General features: G+C 34.8%; 1 protein-coding gene across 2 annotated transcripts in view; it reads right to left on the minus strand.

The window, feature by feature from the left end:
• XPR1 (xenotropic and polytropic retrovirus receptor 1) overlaps positions 1-18,210 on the minus strand; it is a 138,378-nt gene that overhangs the window by 22,001 nt on the left and 98,167 nt on the right. For both annotated transcript variants that reach the window (XM_081026994.1, XM_081026995.1), the window contains exons 8-11: positions 14,179-14,369; positions 13,781-13,960; positions 9,103-9,274; positions 7,745-7,948 (exon numbers count right to left, since the gene is read on the minus strand). In XM_081026994.1, the coding sequence (XP_080883120.1) occupies positions 7,745-7,948; positions 9,103-9,274; positions 13,781-13,960; positions 14,179-14,369 (747 nt within the window). The remainder of the gene's footprint in view (positions 1-7,744; positions 7,949-9,102; positions 9,275-13,780; positions 13,961-14,178; positions 14,370-18,210) is intronic.

Consider the following 18,210-nt stretch of genomic DNA (forward strand, 5'->3'; position numbering starts at 1 on the left):
GATTGGTAACAAGGCAAGGATATGTGCTCTCAACATAGTACTGGAAGCTTGAGCCAGCACAATAAGGTAAAGAAAGAAAATAAAAGGCACAGAAAATGGAAATGAAGATATGAAACTGTCCCTATTTGTAGATGACATGATTATCTATGTAGATAATCCCCCAAAATATCCCCCCCCACCAACTAAACTCCTTATAATGAATGAGTTCAACATGATTACAGGATGTAAGATAAACATACAAAAATCAATTCCATTTCTATGTACTAGCAATGAACACACGAACACCAAACATTTAACAATACAATACCATCCTTTACAATCACTCAAAAATATATAAAAGACTGGTCCTTGTTGAAACCCGCTGCGTCGGGCAGATACTCGGACCCCAGCTAGCTGGAAATAAACCTCGCTGTGTGACTTGCAAAAGAAAAAAAAAAAAAAAAAAAAAAAAAAATATATATATATATATATATATATATATATATATATATATATATATATATAAAAGACTTGTAACTGAAAAACACAAACTGTTGATGAAAGAGTTTAATAAATGTAGAGAGATAACATGTTCAGGGACTGTAAGACTCAACACAGTAAAAATGTCAATTCTCCCTAAACTGATATAAAGGTTTTACGCAATTCTTATCAAAACTGCAGCAAGACTTTTTGTAGATATAAACAATATTATTCTAAAATGTATATTGAAAGGCAAAAGAATTTGAATAGCTAAATAATTTTGAAAAAGAATAATGAAGTCAGAGGAATTAGTCTACTTAATTTCAAGACTTATTATACAGCTATAGTAATCAAGATGGTGTGTAATTGGCAAAGTATAGAGATATAGATGAATGGAACAGAATAGAGAACCCAGAAATAGACCCACACAATATGCCCAACTGATTTTTGATAAAGGAACAAAAGCAATTTAATAGAGGAAAGGCAGCCCTTTCAACAAAAGGTGCTGGAGCAATTGGACATACATAGGCAAAAATATGAACCTCAACCTGTCTTATACCATATACAAAATTAACTCAAAATGGATCACAAATTTAAATGTAAGACATAAAACTATAACATTCTTAGAAAAAAACAAAACCTACAGACCTAGGGCTACGCAAAGAGTTCTTAGATTTGAAACAAAAGGAATCATCCATAAAAGGAAAAATTGATAAGCTTGACTTCATCAAAATTCAAAACTTTTGCTTTGTGAAGGACCTTGTTAAGAGGATGAAAAGACAAACCACTGATTGGGAGAATAATATTCACAACTATTATCCAAAATACAAAGAACTTTTCAAACAACAATAAAACAAATAACCCAATTAAAAAATGGTCAAGAGGTTTGAACAGACACCTTACTAAAGAAGATACACAGATGGCAAATAACCAGAGGAAAAGATGTCCAACCTCACATGTCATTAGGGAACTGCAAATTAAAACAGCAATGAGATACCATTATATACTTTAATTAGAGTAGCTCAAATCCAAAAAAAAAGACAACACCATATGCTGCCAAAGACGTGGAGCAACAGGTACTCTCATTGCTGGTCGGAATGCGTTACAGTATACAGCCACTGTAGGAGGCAGTCTGGCAGTGTCTTACAAAGCTAACCTATTCTTACCATAAGATCTAGCAATTGTACCCTTAGGTTAGGATGAATTGAAAAATTATGACCACACAAAAATCAGCATATAGACATTTACATTTGGGTGATTTATAATCACCCAAAATGGGAAGCAACCAAGTTGTCCTTTATCAGGTGAATGGATGAACAAACTGGTATATCCATATAATGGAATATTATGCAGCAATAAAAAAGTGTTCTATCAAGTACAAAGAGACATCAGATAAACCTAAATGTCTATTCCTAAGTGAAAAAAGACGGTCGAAAAAGGCTACATACTGTATGGTTCCAACCATATGACATTTGGAAAAAGCAAATCTAGAGATAGTAAAAATATCAGTCGTTGCCCAGAGGAAGGAGGCCTGAGGCGATGAACAGGTAAAGCACAGGAGACTTTTAGGACAATGAAACTATTCTGTATGAAACTGCAATGGTGGAAACATATCATTATGTATTTGTCCAAACCCACAAAATCATACAACACAAAGAGTATATCTTAATGTAAAACGAGGGACTATAGTTAATAATAATCTATCAATATTATTAATTGCATCACACTAATGAATTATAAAAGGGCTAAAGATTTGAGCTACCACACTAATGAAAGAGTTTAATTGTAGGGAAAATTGTGTATGAGAGTGGGGTGGGATGGGAGGGTGGGTATATGGAACTCTATGTATTATCTGCTCAATTACTCTGTAAATTTAAAATTGTACTTAAAAAAAATCAAACCTATTAACCATTATTTTAAAAAAGACAAGCTGAAGACTGGGATAAAATATTTGTAAGTATTACCCAACAAGGGGTTAGTATCTAAAATTATAAAGAACTCTATATATAACCTACAATATATTGACCTACAATATAAAAAACCACAAACAACTCAATTAGAGAATGAGCAAAAGACACAAATAGACAATTCACTGAAGAGGATATACACATTGCAAATAAGCATTTGAAAAGAAGTTCAACAATATTAAAGCCATGATGAGATATCATTACACACCTCTCTGGATGGCTTAAATAAACAATAGTGACATCATAAAATGCTAGTGAGGAGGCGGAGAAACCAGATCACTCAGACACTGATGATGAGAATATAAAATGGTACAGCCACTCTTAAAATAGTTTGGCAGTTTTTTCTTTTGTTTTGTTTTAACTAAACATGCAGCTAACATCCTACCCAACAACTGTACTCTTGGGCATTTATCACAGAGAAATGACAATTTATGTTCACCAAAACCCTGTACATGAATGCTTATAGCAGCTATATTCATAATAGCTTGAAATTAGAAACAACACAAGTGTCATTCAATGGGTGACTGGTTAAACTATGGTACATCCATCCTTACCAAAGAATACTACTCAGCAACAAAAAGGAACAAACTATTGATTTATGCAAAAACCTCAATAAGTCTCCAGAGAATTATGCTGAGTGAAAAAAAAAACACAACAACAAAAAACAGATCTCAAATGGTTACAGGACAATATGATACCATTTATACAAAATTCTTGAAATAGCAAAATTATTAAATGGAGAACATAGTAGTTGCCAGAGGTTAGGGAGAAAGTGGGAGCAGGAAGGAAGATACAAAGAAAATTTAATTTATTTAAAGCTATAATAGTTGTAAAGCAATTTAAGGTGAAATATAAATGGGATTGTTAATGTAATATTTATAAAATTATTTAAAATGAACACAATGCTAAGTATATAAAATCTACTCAGCAAATAATTGGCAAAGTAAAATTAATAATCAGAAGCAAACAATATCTCACATTTGATTTTATGGCATCAGCAAGCTTGAAGCCAATATTGACAAATAATAAATTCTAAAATAATTGATTTCTTGTGTGATACAATAATCTATTTCTTGTCTGCATTAAGCTAGAGAAATTACAGCAGAATACCAAATGTCAAAAGGGCTAAAGATTTGAGCTACTTTCAATAGTAAGCCACAAATAAAAACTTGATCTAAATGGTTTAAAAAATTTTTGTGTATGTCTTTAAAAATTTTTAACAGAAGTTTCCCTAGAGAATTTTTAAAAAGTGTTTCTATCATAGTATAACAAGACTAAAATTTGGAAATGCATGCCTATCAGCCTATTATCAGGGAAGAAACAGGGTAACAAACTGGCCATACCCCAGAAAGGAAGCACTTCAGGACTATGTGTGCTCACTCAAAACAATGACATGACTATTTGCACTGAAGAAAGGCACTGGACTACTGCTGAGGAATCCTCATTAGGGGACACAGCGCCCCTTACAGAATGTTAAACAGGAAGGGTAGATCTAGCAGGGGTCTGGGCACTGGGCAACAGCGAGCAGACAGAAACGCACTCAGCTTTTAAGGCAGCAGAGAATCCCTCTTTCCCCAAGTATTTTAAAAAGTAAAAGAGCAAATGCTTGATGCTAACAAAAAACTGAAAATGTGAAATATAAAGGATTTTTTAAAAGAAGTTTTTTGCTTCCACATATTCAGAGAATAGCAAAAAGCAAAATCCACTAAGAATTTATGAATATTTTACAATGTTAGAAACTGCAAATGAAAAACAGAAAATTTAGTGAAATCAACGGGTTAGAAATGACAACACAATGGCTTCTATTACTCCAACTCCCACAAGCTTTTCCTTGTCAAAGCCAAGTAACCTCAAGGACACACAAAACCATTTAAAACACTTTCCTGTCTCTTCCAATCCCAATTCCAACAAAAAACTTGTAGGAGTTGGCATCAAATTTAGGCTTATAATGAAATGTAAATTCTTAAAATATGGAGACTGGCTGCCAGCTATTCTCCTTTGTTTCTAAAATCAACGAAGGAAAATAAAAATAAACTGCAATGTTTAAAATGTGTTTCCTTCTTACTGCAACAAGTGAGGGCTACTTGCAGTATTATCAAACTTAGTTTCCCTCAAATGGGCCTAAACCACTTCTCTCACCTTTTAAAAAGTGACTCTAGGTCCAGAGGTAACTCTTGAGCCTCTATTTTTACAAATCATGCAGATAACATAAGACATAACCTTTGTAAATATCTTGAAAATATCCCCAATAATGCTGTTACTACGAAAACTCTTGCAGGCCTAGTACTCTGAAAAGACTCAGATCCCTGAGTGTGAACGAGGTTACTTCACCATCTTCTATTCTTCCCCTCATAAAATTTATCCTTTTTAATTAGCACGTACATGTCCAACAGAAAAAGATCTGTTCTGCTAACCATATAGAATCTATTCTTTTGACCTAACGATTATTTCCAAAGTTTATGTTTTCTGATGCCTTTTCTCTTGGATTATTGTCCAAGAAACAACAGAAATCAAATTCTTTTGATCATCACTCAATGTCAAAATTTCTGTCCAGGGTCCCTCTGAGTTGTCTTTCCATTTTTCCCCCCATTTTAGGCTTTTAGGTGTTAAAAAAGTAAAAGGTATAAATATTTAATATGTAGCAACTACAAAGAGTGTTTTTCTTTAATTTTAGGGATATAACTAAGACATATAACCAACGGTCCTTCTAAAAAACGCTTGTTTTTTTAAAAATTGACTGTGGGCACATGAATCAAGTTCAGAGTAAACATCTGTGTTACCAGAACAAAAAGCCAAAAACATTCCTTATTGACACTTGCCCCATACAAGCCCCCCCACCCAAGATGATCAAACGGGTTTCTCTGATAAAGACTTTTCATAAAGGAAGACCCACATATACCAGTTCTGTACAGCAAAGAATTATATTTAATGATGAATTCCATTTGTGTGGCAAGTTAGAATGCATAAAGTGATTTCATATGCACTACACCTTATTTAATCCTTACAGCAAATCTGTGAAGTAAACAGAACAGATACTATACCTCCACTTTAAAGGTGTGGCTTGGTCTGGAGACGGGGAATAAAAAAGCCCTAGGCTGAACAAGAACAGAACTGGGGAACAGTAACACTTCCACCACTTACAAGTTACACGGCCTTGGGCAAAACACATAATGGGATAACTGGAATCCTCTTTAACTCAAGGCAGACAATGAATACAGCTTAACTATCACCTCGGGGAAGTCTTCTCTGGACTTCCCATCCTGAGACCTAGAGGCTGGGTTAGGACTTGTGCTTTATGTAGGCTGCTCTGGTACCTTACTTATCTCTTTACCCTCTATTTTAAATGTCTTTTTAAAAATTACTATTATTGTGGTAAAAAACACATATCGTGTTTCCCCGACAATAAGTCCTAGCTGGACCATCAGCTCTACTGTGTCTTTTGAAGCAAAAATTAATATATCATATATTATGTTATATTATATTAGACCCGGTCTTTATTTTATATTATATAAGACCTGGTCTTATATTATAGTAAAGTAAGACCGGGTCTTAATTTTTGCTCCAAAAGACACATTAGAGCTGATGGTACAGCTAGGTCTTATTTTAAGGGAAACACGGTAGCATAAAATTTAACCATTTCTAGGTATACAGTTCAGAACTTTTAAGTATAGTCACACTGTTGTGCAAAAAATTAATCCATTTTTACTTGACTATTTCCCCTACTAGATTATAAATTCTTAAGGGCAAGAATCATGTTTGTTGCTCTATTTTTGTGTCTAGCACAGCTTGATACATAGAAGATTCTCAATAATGCTTACTGAATGCATTCTCTGAAAAATTTCAGATGCAAACTTATAAATGCCCACGAAGTAATATAGTTTAAATAATAGTTTAAAATAATAAAGATGATAAAATAAAAATGATAGATAAAAATATAGTTTAAAAAATTCTTTGAAGGGGTACAGGAGAAAAGAAAGTCTGAAGACCGCAATTCTATCCAAACCACTGCTTGTATGTATGTAGCCTTCTAGATTTTTAGATTTGGAGTGCTTTGTAGATTTGAGGAATTCAGATTCTCAGTTTCGTACTAAGTGGTATCAGTATAAAGATATTGCCAAATCAGTTGCCTGATTTACAAATTCTTGGTGATAAACTGCTGAATCACGGTGCATGCCAGGACTGAATAACAGCATTCCTCATCAAGAGTTAAAATGAAGGGAGCTTTGAGGGTGTGTTTCCTTCACTGAGGTACTTAGTTAAATTATCATTTAACAAGGGTGCCTCGCCAGTGGTAAGATTTATTGGCTGCATTATCAATATTACTGTAATCACAGGATCTACTTAAAAAGTAAAAGTATGTTTTCAAGTGTTCTGCTGGACCAAACCACAAGCCTTACAAAGAAGCCCAAACAAGCAAACAACAAAAAAACACTTCCCTAATCTAATTCATGACCATTTTAGACACACTTTTTAAGTAAGTAGCAGTCCTAGAAACACTAAGGGTCCTAAAACAAGGTATCTCAATTAAAAAAAAAAAAATCACTGAAAAAGTTTACCAAAGTATTTAAAAATAAATGTCATAATTTCAATTAGTGACATTTCTTTACCACCCACAGATGAGAGGGTACAGCCTCTAAGGTGTGGGCTGATTTTGATTTGAATAGACAAAGAAGTAATAATGCACTTTAGTAAAAGGAAGCGAGATCTTTGATCGACAGTTCTTCGAAAAAGGTTAAAAATTCAAAAGGGTGACTGCATGTGGCTCAGAACCTAAAAGCTTTTTTCTCCTCCCAACAGAAGAGCTGTCTCAAGTAATAACTGGTTGCCATGGAAATAAGAAACTAGAGAGATCAGAGAACTCAATTTGCAGTTAAATGGGCTGGAAACAATCCTTATAACTTGGTGAAGGAAAGAGATTAAAAATATACATGATTGCCACAGGGACTCTTTTTTTACCTAGCATTTCCCAACCTCATTAATAAACAAGTCTAAAAAAACCAAATGAAAATCCAAGGTGTCCACTGATTGAACCCATTAAACACAATTCAGGATTTCTAATGTTATTACAAATACTTCTGTTCTGGATGACTTTGATTCTTCTTAATGGTACTTGTTAGTAAATTTTGGCATGTGACTAAAATTGTGTTCAAGAACAAACTGAGGGGACTTCAGTGGGAAAAAGAGCACGACACAGGAAAAAGTAACCAGAGTAAACATATTCAAGTGGTGAAACAAGAGTAAACAGATTCAAGAGTAAACAGATTCAAGTAGTGAAAATCGTGCTTTGAAAAACCTCTTCCCAGTCAATCACAGAATACCTTTGTGAGTGCTGTGCAGGGCTGCAAACGTCACCATGAAGAAAGTTGTAGAGTACTTCCCAGCATTAACCAAATGAGGAAAGGCCCTTTTTGTGTCTCGGTATCTGCGCAGGCACTGGATGAAGCGAAGCCAAGCAGGAATGCACTGAACAATGGCCCGCACACCATATGAATATTTGTGGCAAATTTCTGGTTCTGTGATGACTTCAAAGGAGAAAAAATTACAATTTAAAAAAATTAAAAAATAACTTGTTCACATCATTTAGTTATATATTGTAACCACTAGCAAGTCCATAAAAGCAGGGAGCCTGGGTTTCAGAATCACTTTCTTCTTTGCAACTATTATATTCTCATATTTTTTAATGGTAGATAAGCCAAGGAGAGAAGGTAAAATACATAGGAAGGACCTAGTGGGAAAATTGCCCTCTCAGGTTTCTGACTATCTCTTCTGGAATCGCTTTCTTTGGAGAGTGGTAAGACTGTAATAAAATTAGAAGATGCATATACTAGTCAAAGAGAAAAAAAAAAGTTAGCTCTGTGTTTGAAACATCTGGAATACCTACCACTACCACCGGTGACTCCAATCAATTTCATGAACTGCAAGCCACTATAATATAACATTCTCACTACAGGTTGTTCATGTTCTTACACTTTTTTTTTTTAAATGAAGAGCAAAATTTGTATTTTTAAATGAGAAGAATGGAGTTGGTAAATCAATTTTTCTTCAAATTCTGGGAATGTATTATAGAGTGATCAACCTATAATAGTTTTCATCTGCTGACAACCAAATGAAAATGTGTTGGCACCAGTTTCATTAACTTTTGTTAGATGTTACATAAGCAGACTAAATGTGGTCTTTGTCATTAAGGCAAAATTCCTTAATAACTTGAACTCTTGGCATAAAATAAGAGTGGGAAAAAGAGCCAGAAGGAAAACAAGGTCCCCAATAAGAATTAAAAAAAACAATCCACAATGACTTTCTCAAAGCGCTTAATGTAGTTCTAAATAATCAGTATTCTGATCATCATAAACCAATGTTGTGATGGCAACTGTTGGCACCAAAGCCTTTGTGCTATAACTACCAATGTACTAGAACTTTATTTTTTTTAATTTTAGAATTCTTTAAGTGTAAGTTGTAAATCTCTTGGCAAATGGATGACTAAAATCTTAACACATAATTTAAGAGCCAAATTATGTCAGATAAAGAGGGTGCTAAAGGAGTGCCAAGTACATTTAATTAAGTTTGTAATATTATTGGATGAGTTTTCACCATGATCTTAAATGTCTCAGTTATCATTCCCAATATTTCTTGGTTTCCATTGGCAGTTTAGTAGTGTGGGTGCACATTCATTCCCTACCTTCTGAATTATTTGGCAACAGGCCCCCACTTCGCTCCCATTTGAGCTCAAAACTGTAGAAGCAGATCATATATTCCAGGTCCATCAGTATCACTGACAGGCTGTTCAGCTGATCGGCCAGCCAGAAATCCGCAAAGCCTACCTTATGGAAGGGGGCTGTAAATACTCGAAACTAGGAGGAAAAAAAATCAGAACACAGAGAAACAAGAAAATTCATGTTAAATTTATCTAATTCATGTCTGACCACGCAGCATGATTATTTTAGCTGATAACCTGGAAACCAATGAGCCAATCACAAACATAGGGACCTGGCAACAGTGGCTAGGTTGAGAATTAGTGCTAGTGAAAGGAATGAGTTGAATGCATAACTAAGAGAGTAAATAAAAGGGGGGAGGGAAGGCAGGAATTGCTAGAAAGTAGAGAAGTGGGAAGAGTTGAAGCTGAAAGCAGAGTGATAGAAAGTAGAAGCACTGATCGGACACTTAGTATTAGGCTCTAGGGTAAATTTTGCTGGAGACCCACGTACTACGATAAATTCTGAAGTATTCTCCCATCTTAGCTGGGATGGGAGCTTAGTAAATGATACAAAGCTCTTTGCCTACCAAGGACAGGAAGGGAAGGATGGTATATGGTCTGAAGCATGCCTCATTCGCTTAGCAAAATCACTTTCATTTCACTAATGCCATGATGATGACTGTATTTGTCTTCAAATTATGCCACAAAAAAATCTGCCCACATCCCACTGTTACGAAAACAATGACAAATGAACTCAGGTTAAATGTACTGAGCACTAATCCATGCTACATATTTTTCTCATAATGCATTTCTCATAAGCTACTAACAATTCTATGAACCAGGTGTTATTCGTATCCCCATTTTACGGAAGACTTACAACAAACGTATCCTGGCCTATTCTATGGAAAGCTGTGTCCCACTGCAAAGAGAAATCCTGGCATGGCAGAGGCAGGATCTGATACTATTATCACCAGAAATAGCCTCAAATTGTGCAGAATGCCCTGAGAGACCTTGAGTGAAGTGAAGATAGGGTGAAGGCAGTTTTAGCCCTCACCCTGTCAGACCCTTTCGGTCTTGTACAGATGAAAACGGACTCCTAAGCAAGGAATTCTGGCTAAGCAGCAGTTTTGAGAAAGTACGTCTAAATCTGTAGCTCTCCTGCCATCTAAGTTATAATCATTTAGTGGACATATTCAACCTGGGAGACTATGGCTCTCTTCTCAGATCTGGCAGTTTTTTTCTATTCTTTCTCTAAATATTCCCCTTCATTATTTCAGGGAGATAAACATTATATTACAAATCGATCCTATGTGTCAGCAACACCAGGTATTGCCTTGGAACTTTGGAAGTCAGACCAGGTGTTTGCAGGACACAGTACAGGCTCTGGGAAATTATATTCTGGAGCTGATATATGGCTCAGTCTTGACCTTGATCACTTAACTCACTCTTTCAATAAGTTGTACAGTAAGACAGAGAGACAACCTATATCACTTGCAACCATAAGTTCTAGATATAGCAAACTCTTTTTTGGGGGCAGGGGCAGTTAGGGGTTGAGATGTTAGTCATTTATGCACGAAAAAATTTTGGTACCAGTTTACATAGTATTTTAAGAAACTCTAGGGTATAAAATAGATTTAAAAGATTCACACATAGTCAAATTCATCTTGGATTTATATGAATTCCCCTTTTTGAGTGAGAATTCTTCTTCCTTTCTTATTCTGGTTAAGGTCTTTCAAACTTCTACCTTGTTGTGATTTTGATTAAAATGATAATGATCCACCAAGTCACAGCACTAAGAAAGATAGAGACAATTCTGGATATTTGATGTTTCATCCACATACACAAAAAAGCCACGAATAAGTTATTACAAAATATATATGCTAACATCAGCTTCTAAGTTAATGCAGATCAAGAGCTAAAGTTTTAATTTCTACTTTTTAGAGGCTTGTGAATAATCACATTCTTTCCAAATTTAATTTTTGTATTCCATTAATTTGATCCACTCAATCAAAGTTAAACATCTTACATTAAGTGACTACCAGGTCTAGCCGACAAATGGCAGTGTTTAAGAGTACAGATTATGGAGCAGACGGCCTGGGCTCGTATCCCATCTCCATTACTTACTGTGCGACCTCATCTAACTTCGCTGAATCTAAGTTTCCTCATTTACAAAATGTGGATAAATGGCAGCTCCAACCTCATGGTTTATTATAAGGATGCACAGAACAGTGCATTATTAATGAGAACATCTCTCTAATTTATTCTTACAGTAGAGACAAAAAATTTTACTATAAAATTTTACTGTATAACTAAAAATTTTACCATAAACTAAAAAAATATTGGGGGAAAATCAATTTCCAAATTATATAGCAAAGTTCTCTAATTTAAAAACTCTAAGTAGCCTTCTATAGGAATAAGTTGATATTTTTGTTTAGAAAATCAGAGGCACTATTTATACTTCCTAATGGATTTCCAGTTAGGGCAAATATAGATCTGGAGAGATGATGTATGACTTAATGAATGTAAATAAGCTGTACTAATTTGACACATAATAGTAATATCAAAATGAATCAATTCCCTATAAATTTTTTTAGCTTTTTTGGGGGAGGAAAGTACCATATATCAAGTTATAGATTCAAATTTAAATATGGGTATAAATAGAGCCCAGTGCCTACCACTATGGCCAAATGCTGTATGTTCTTTTCCCACTAAAAATTAAAGAAAAAATGAAAGAAGGAAATGTAGTTTTACTTTAAGATGAGGCTCTAGTACATTTCATTGTTCTGTTATTTCTTATTATATTATCATTGCCAACCTATTCCATCAATAAGTCCTCATTTATTAACACATGGAAGACGCATAGATAAATGTCTACTCAATGGGGAATCGTTCTGCTAATAAGAGTAACTGCTCATGTGTGAATCATAGCTTACTGTTTAAACAAAGAAGGATGCACTGGGGAGATGCTCACTTAGCACAAAATGTACACAACTGTATTACATTCTGTTACTGCAATGACACAATCACATTAACACCTGAGTTTTCTGAGTCTTTCAAACCACATTTCAAAATAATATTATAAAGATTTCACAATAATTGAGGCAGGAAACAACAGGTGTTCATAATTTGAAAGTTATTTCCTTGTAACCAAAAGATACTACATTTTTAATGTAAATAACACAGTTTTAAAACTCCACAAAATCTAGTAATAAAAGACAAATAATTTCAAAATAAGAAAGGTAATCTAATGATGTTGTACTATTTGGAAATGATTTATTTTTAGTGTATATTTCAAGAGAGAAAAAGATGGCTCAAATTTTTCTTGTCTTAAAAAAAATCATCTAAAAAGCATGTTTTCTAGATGATGATGACAAAATGTATTAAAGGTCATGGTATACTTATGACTTATCAAAATACTCTTGTACATCTAACTTCCAAATTCAGAATTCAAACCCAAAGTTAAGCCTAGTGGTGCTATACATAAAGGAAATTATTTATTCTTTTATTTATTTATATTAATGAAATTGGAGGAAGAGAGGGAGATTCTCAATTTGTGATAAAAATCCTAGTAGAAGAAATAAGGTATACAAATATATAACAATCAACCATGGAGGAAAAAAAAAAAATCAAGGAGATTTGAGCCATTTTCTTTTTTTTGATTGCTATAAATTCTCACCTGTATTGGAACATAGGTTGCTTTTTATTTGTTGAATGCTTTTTTTTTTATAGGAAGGACATATTTTATGCCCCTATGGGCCATACAAAAAGCAAAAAAGAAAGAAAACTACAGTGTTCAAGGCAGTATACTTTATAAGGTGAAAAAAAATAATTATTATCTCACTTTCAGGAAATCCTGAAAGTTTGTGTAGAGATTGGTCAATTTAATCACTAATCTTGATTCTACTGTTAGTTGTAATTCATAATCTAAGAAATAATTATGAAAATGGAAGCATTCTCAATCGATTTTCAAAATAGACCTGGTTTATTAATTTAGGAGTAAGTAGAAGTCCTTTCCCAAAGCTATCTTTACACTATCACAAAAACTATGGTTACCATTTTTGCAGGAAATTCTATACCCTAATGCTGAGACTGCATGCTTCTGAGATTAAGAAATATGTAAAGTGGAAGAAGAAATGAAATTTATTATAAACAAAGAATCAAAGACAGTTTCTCAAATTAAACTTGGCGATCTGGCAAGATATTCCTATTACTCTTAGAGAACCAATCTTTCATAAAATAAAAATTTGGTGAACTACTTATATGAATTTAACATAAAAATAAGTTTTACCTTTTTTTAAAAAAAGGAAACTTATAGAGTGCTACATGTTATCACAGCTGATTAAATAATCTGTTTAATTAAGTAATTAAATTAATGAATTATTATTTATCTGCAAAATCATTTCAACATCGGGACACCTTCATACCCCATTTCTGGAGGAAAGAAACGCATGTGTGCTGCTGCCAAAGACACTGCACTCTGCAGCCTCAGGTGTACATCAGCCTGTATTCTTGGCCCCTGAAGCTGGGGCTCCTCACGCAGACTACAGTCAGTGTGAACCGAGCCTCCTGGAGTCGGGCAGCACAGCTGCCTTGGTTTTATCCTGGAGGAAGTCAATGACCAATACGCCACTCTAAAAATGGTAACACAAATTTCTGGACTTACCAGCAGTTTAAGCAGCCAAAACCGGGATTTATAATAGAAAGTTTTGGTGGGGTTGATAAGAAAGAAAACCATAAATCCATAAAGGACAAGTGGATACACATATGTAGGGATGACACTAATTGGAGCAAAGAAGCATGCCAGAAGGCTCAGGCACCACAATATCCCAAGGAATCCAGCAATCTGATAAATGATGGAAAAGACAAAAAGAGAAAAAGATTGTTATTTTTATTTTGACCATTACTCAGAAATCTCTTTAATAAAACAAAGGTAAGAAAAATGTTTAGTTATGAAGTCAACAGTCCTCTTCAAGTAGAAGATGGATTTCAGTACCCACTAAACCAGCTGTGCATACCTAATGCAAACCATAGTTGTGGGACTTTATGTCTTGCTTTGATTACCTCAAAAAGATGTTGATGAGACAAATTGCTTCTCGGATTCAGTTCAAAGATGAGCACATGATTTACTCCAGCCTGTCTCCAACCATACGTGTTGATGCCCAGTAGGAAAAGGAATTCAATCAGAAGAAAGCCACCCCGATAGATCCTTATCAAGGGCCATACACTTCTATTTGTTTCAAGTTTAAATACAGCTGAAAGAATATCAATTAACTGGTTAGAACATTCATAATGTCTCTTTTAATCATGTCTTTTCTCTTAATTCTCAATAACCCCGGTATAGGTATTTATAATAAATAAAATCTAAATCTAGATTATCTTAAGAGTCTGATATACTTGCTTCCAGGTTCTTTCCTTTCTTCATTTCACCAGAATAATTTTCCTGAAATTTTACTTTTAGCATGTTGATCCATAGTTCCATTAATTTCTTAGTTCTCAGAGAACCATGGTAAAATTGTTTAGAACCAAGATAAGTTACATCAGCTGGGGATTTCTGGCATGACATAACTTCTTGGGTTTTGTTTTGTCCATCATTAAACTGGATATAGTAATATCTCCCTCACAGAGTTGCTGTGAAAATTAAAAGAAATAGTACACGACACTAATGTGAAAATTGAAAAATCATACACGACAACAGTTAATACTTGTAGAATGCTTCCTATGTGCTAAGAATTGTTCTCAGTATCTTTACCTATAATAATTCACCTAATCCTCACAATGGCTCTGTGAGTTGAAAAGTATTATTGCCATTTGACTGATGAAGAAACTAGAGCACAGAAAATGTTAAGCAATTTGCTGGGGCTCCTAAGCTAGTATAGGGCAGAGCCAGGATTTTAACTCAGTTTTATTTCAAAGCCCACAGTCTTAACCACTACATTCTAGTGCCCATATGCCCACACAAATATTCAGGATCACCACTACTGTATAGCTCTCCAGTAATTAGAACACTCCAACACCTTAGCCTTGTAATTCAAGTTCTTCACAATGTGATCTCCAACTCACTGTTCCCAATCTTTTCTCACAGAGTCCCTAAACATTAATTCTTACCTTCTGATGAATTTTATTATCCTTTTTAACAAGCTCTCATTTCACATTTGCTTATATTGTCCCCTAGACCTAAAATGGCCTTGCTCTAACAATTCAAATTCTATTATTTATGAGCCAGATCCTTTTCTGTTCAAAAATTCATTGCACCAATATGTTTCATTTTGAGTCTACTATGGGCCACACATTTCAGTTTGTGTTACAATTTCTCAATTTTTCCAAATAACTATAAAATGCATTGTTAGTACTATTCATTTGAAATTTAATTATATACTACCGTATACACTTACTTAAAAAAACGCTTATTATTTAATTTTTGTATTCTCTATAGTACATAGCACATTTAATAATTTAAAAATAACACGGTACAGAAAGTCTTTGCTTTGGAGTCAAATATGATAGACCAGATTTCAAATCCTAGCTAAACTAGGGCAAATTATTTACTTTTTCTAAGTCACCGTTTCCTTGCTGGTCAATGGGGATAGCATCTATTCTAAAAAGTTTGTTAAGAAGATTAAATGTGAACAACATATATTAAATGACCAAAACAACATCTGGCCTATTATGAGTATTCAGTATATATTAGGACTTTTTTTTCCTTTTACTTGAGGAAACTTCATTTTTTAATTAATTTAACAAATATTTATCAGGTACCTATTATATGTGACACCAGTCTGACAAAATACCTGTCTTCAGGAAACTTTTGTATAATATTAGATAGTGATAAGTTTTTTGAAAGAAAAAAACGTATGATAAGGAGATAAAGAATGCTGTTAGGTGTTCTTTTAGGTAGGGTGGTCAAGAAGACCTCTCAGGATATGACATTTGCAGAGCATTTACATTTCCTTACCGGAACAGAGAGTGAATCATGTGAATATCTGAAGGAACAGAGCTCCAAGTAAAGGGAAAAGTTCAAAGGGCTCTAAGATAGGTATGAGGCTGGTGTGCTCCAGGCACAGGAAGAAGGCCAAGGCCGCTATGTTGGAATGAAGGAGAGGTAAAGTGCTAAAAGGGAGCCAGAGGCAGATCGGGCAGGACTGTGCAGTACTTTGTCAACACTTAAGCTCTCACTTTGAAGTAGGAAGCCAATGAAAGGTTTTGCACATAAGTGACATGACAAGATCAACAATTTTAAAGAGTTATTCTGGCTGTTACTGAAGAATAGACAACAAAGGAACAAGTATATTGTTACTGCATCAAATTAAGTAAAGGTTATTAGGAATCTATAAGAGAAGTTTTTAAAAATCTAGAAGGTAATTTTTCATCTTCATGAGAAATACATACATTTCAGGCAAATTATTAAGTATCAGGTCATGTCCCCTTGAGAAACTACAGCAATTATGCACATTATTTTTTTGATGTGAATGTTTGAAAACAAGAATCGTGCTTGTACAGGTATTACGACTGCAGTGTTTCCCTCTCAACTCTCAACACTTATCTTTTAAGCATCCACTGGGAGATAACTAGGGACAGACAGCTGACTTTAACTGTATTTACCCTGCCTCCGCCGACCCCACACACAAAGATCAAACAAAGAGGGGCTCTAAGGTGAGAAAATGATGCACAACACCTAAATGCACACACCACAAACATTAAAAAACTCAGACTGCCTTACAAAAACTTAGTCTATATTTATGAAAGCAAACACCTCAACTTGTCCCTGAATTTTAAAAAACTTCTTTTCGATTCATTCATATAAAAAGAATAAAGAAGTGTATGTATTTATTTATTCTTATGTCTTATTTAATGATAACACCACCATGCTCATCTTGGAAGTAAAAGAAAAAATTCCACATACGAATGACAAGGTTTTCCCTACAGAAAGAACAACTCCTATCACCTGCACTATATTGATATAGTGCTTCACAACTATAAATGTGTTTTATTCACTCTTGTTGACTGAACTCTAAGAACTGGTCTCAAACTCTTTGCATTCTTATCATCCAATACTCTCCTTTACCCTAGGTGAATTTATCACTTCTCTCCTGCATAACCCACTCCCCTCCGCCTATGCTCCACTCCATACCCTGGCCAACTAAAGTTAAAATCTCTTCTCATCTGTCTCCTTCACTTGGAGTATCTTTCATTACATCAATGTCCAGCATAAATGTCTCCCTGATGCTCTCATTTAAAAGTTATCACTTGTTCCTTTGACCTGCTTATGTAGAAGATTTAACACTTTCTATCTTGTTGTGTATTATTATTGTTTTAATATATCTTAATCTCCCTGGCATAATAATAAGCTTAATAGGAAAAGGGATTCTCTTATCAATCTTAAGACTCATGGGTACCAAGCACAACTGTGAGATACATAAAATTTCCTTGTTGAATGAATGAATTCTAAAACGATCCTTTAAATTTAAGGTATTAAGCTCGTTTAACAAATGAGGAAACTGTTTCAGAGAAGTTAAATGAAATCCTCAAAAGCCAAATAATTAACAAACAGTGGAGCTGGGACTGAAACCCAGGCAAGGCCTTTTAAAGACCAGTAACTGTTCTTTCCACAACAGCTAGCTTGATCATCTGGGGGCTAGGTTTTTTTATTGTAGTATTTCCATACATTCTACATAAAAAGACTGCATTCATCTCAAGAAATAGAACTAGATTAAAATATGATCACAGGGCCGGCCTGGTGGCTCAGGTGGTTGGAGCGCCGTGCTCCTAACGCCGAGGTTGCCAGTTCGATTCCCACATGGGCCAGTGAGCTGCACCCTCTACAGCTAACATCATGAACAATGGCTCTCCCTGGAGCCAGTCGGAGCTCGGCCATGAGTGGCCGGCAGCTGGCGAGAGCTGCTGTGAGCTGCTGTGAGCGGCCGACGACTGCCTCAGCCAGGGGGAGCGCCGAAGACAAATAATACCAGCATGGGCCAGGGAGCTGGGTCCTACACATCTAGACTGAGAAACAACGGCTTGAACAGGAGTGGGGGTGCGGAATGAAAGAAGGGGGAAAAATATCATAAATTATAACAATATTAAATCACAAGCTTA

This window comes from Rhinolophus hipposideros (genome assembly GCF_964194185.1).
Source record: "Rhinolophus hipposideros genome assembly, chromosome: 19".
Lineage (NCBI taxonomy): Eukaryota > Metazoa > Chordata > Mammalia > Chiroptera > Rhinolophidae > Rhinolophus > Rhinolophus hipposideros.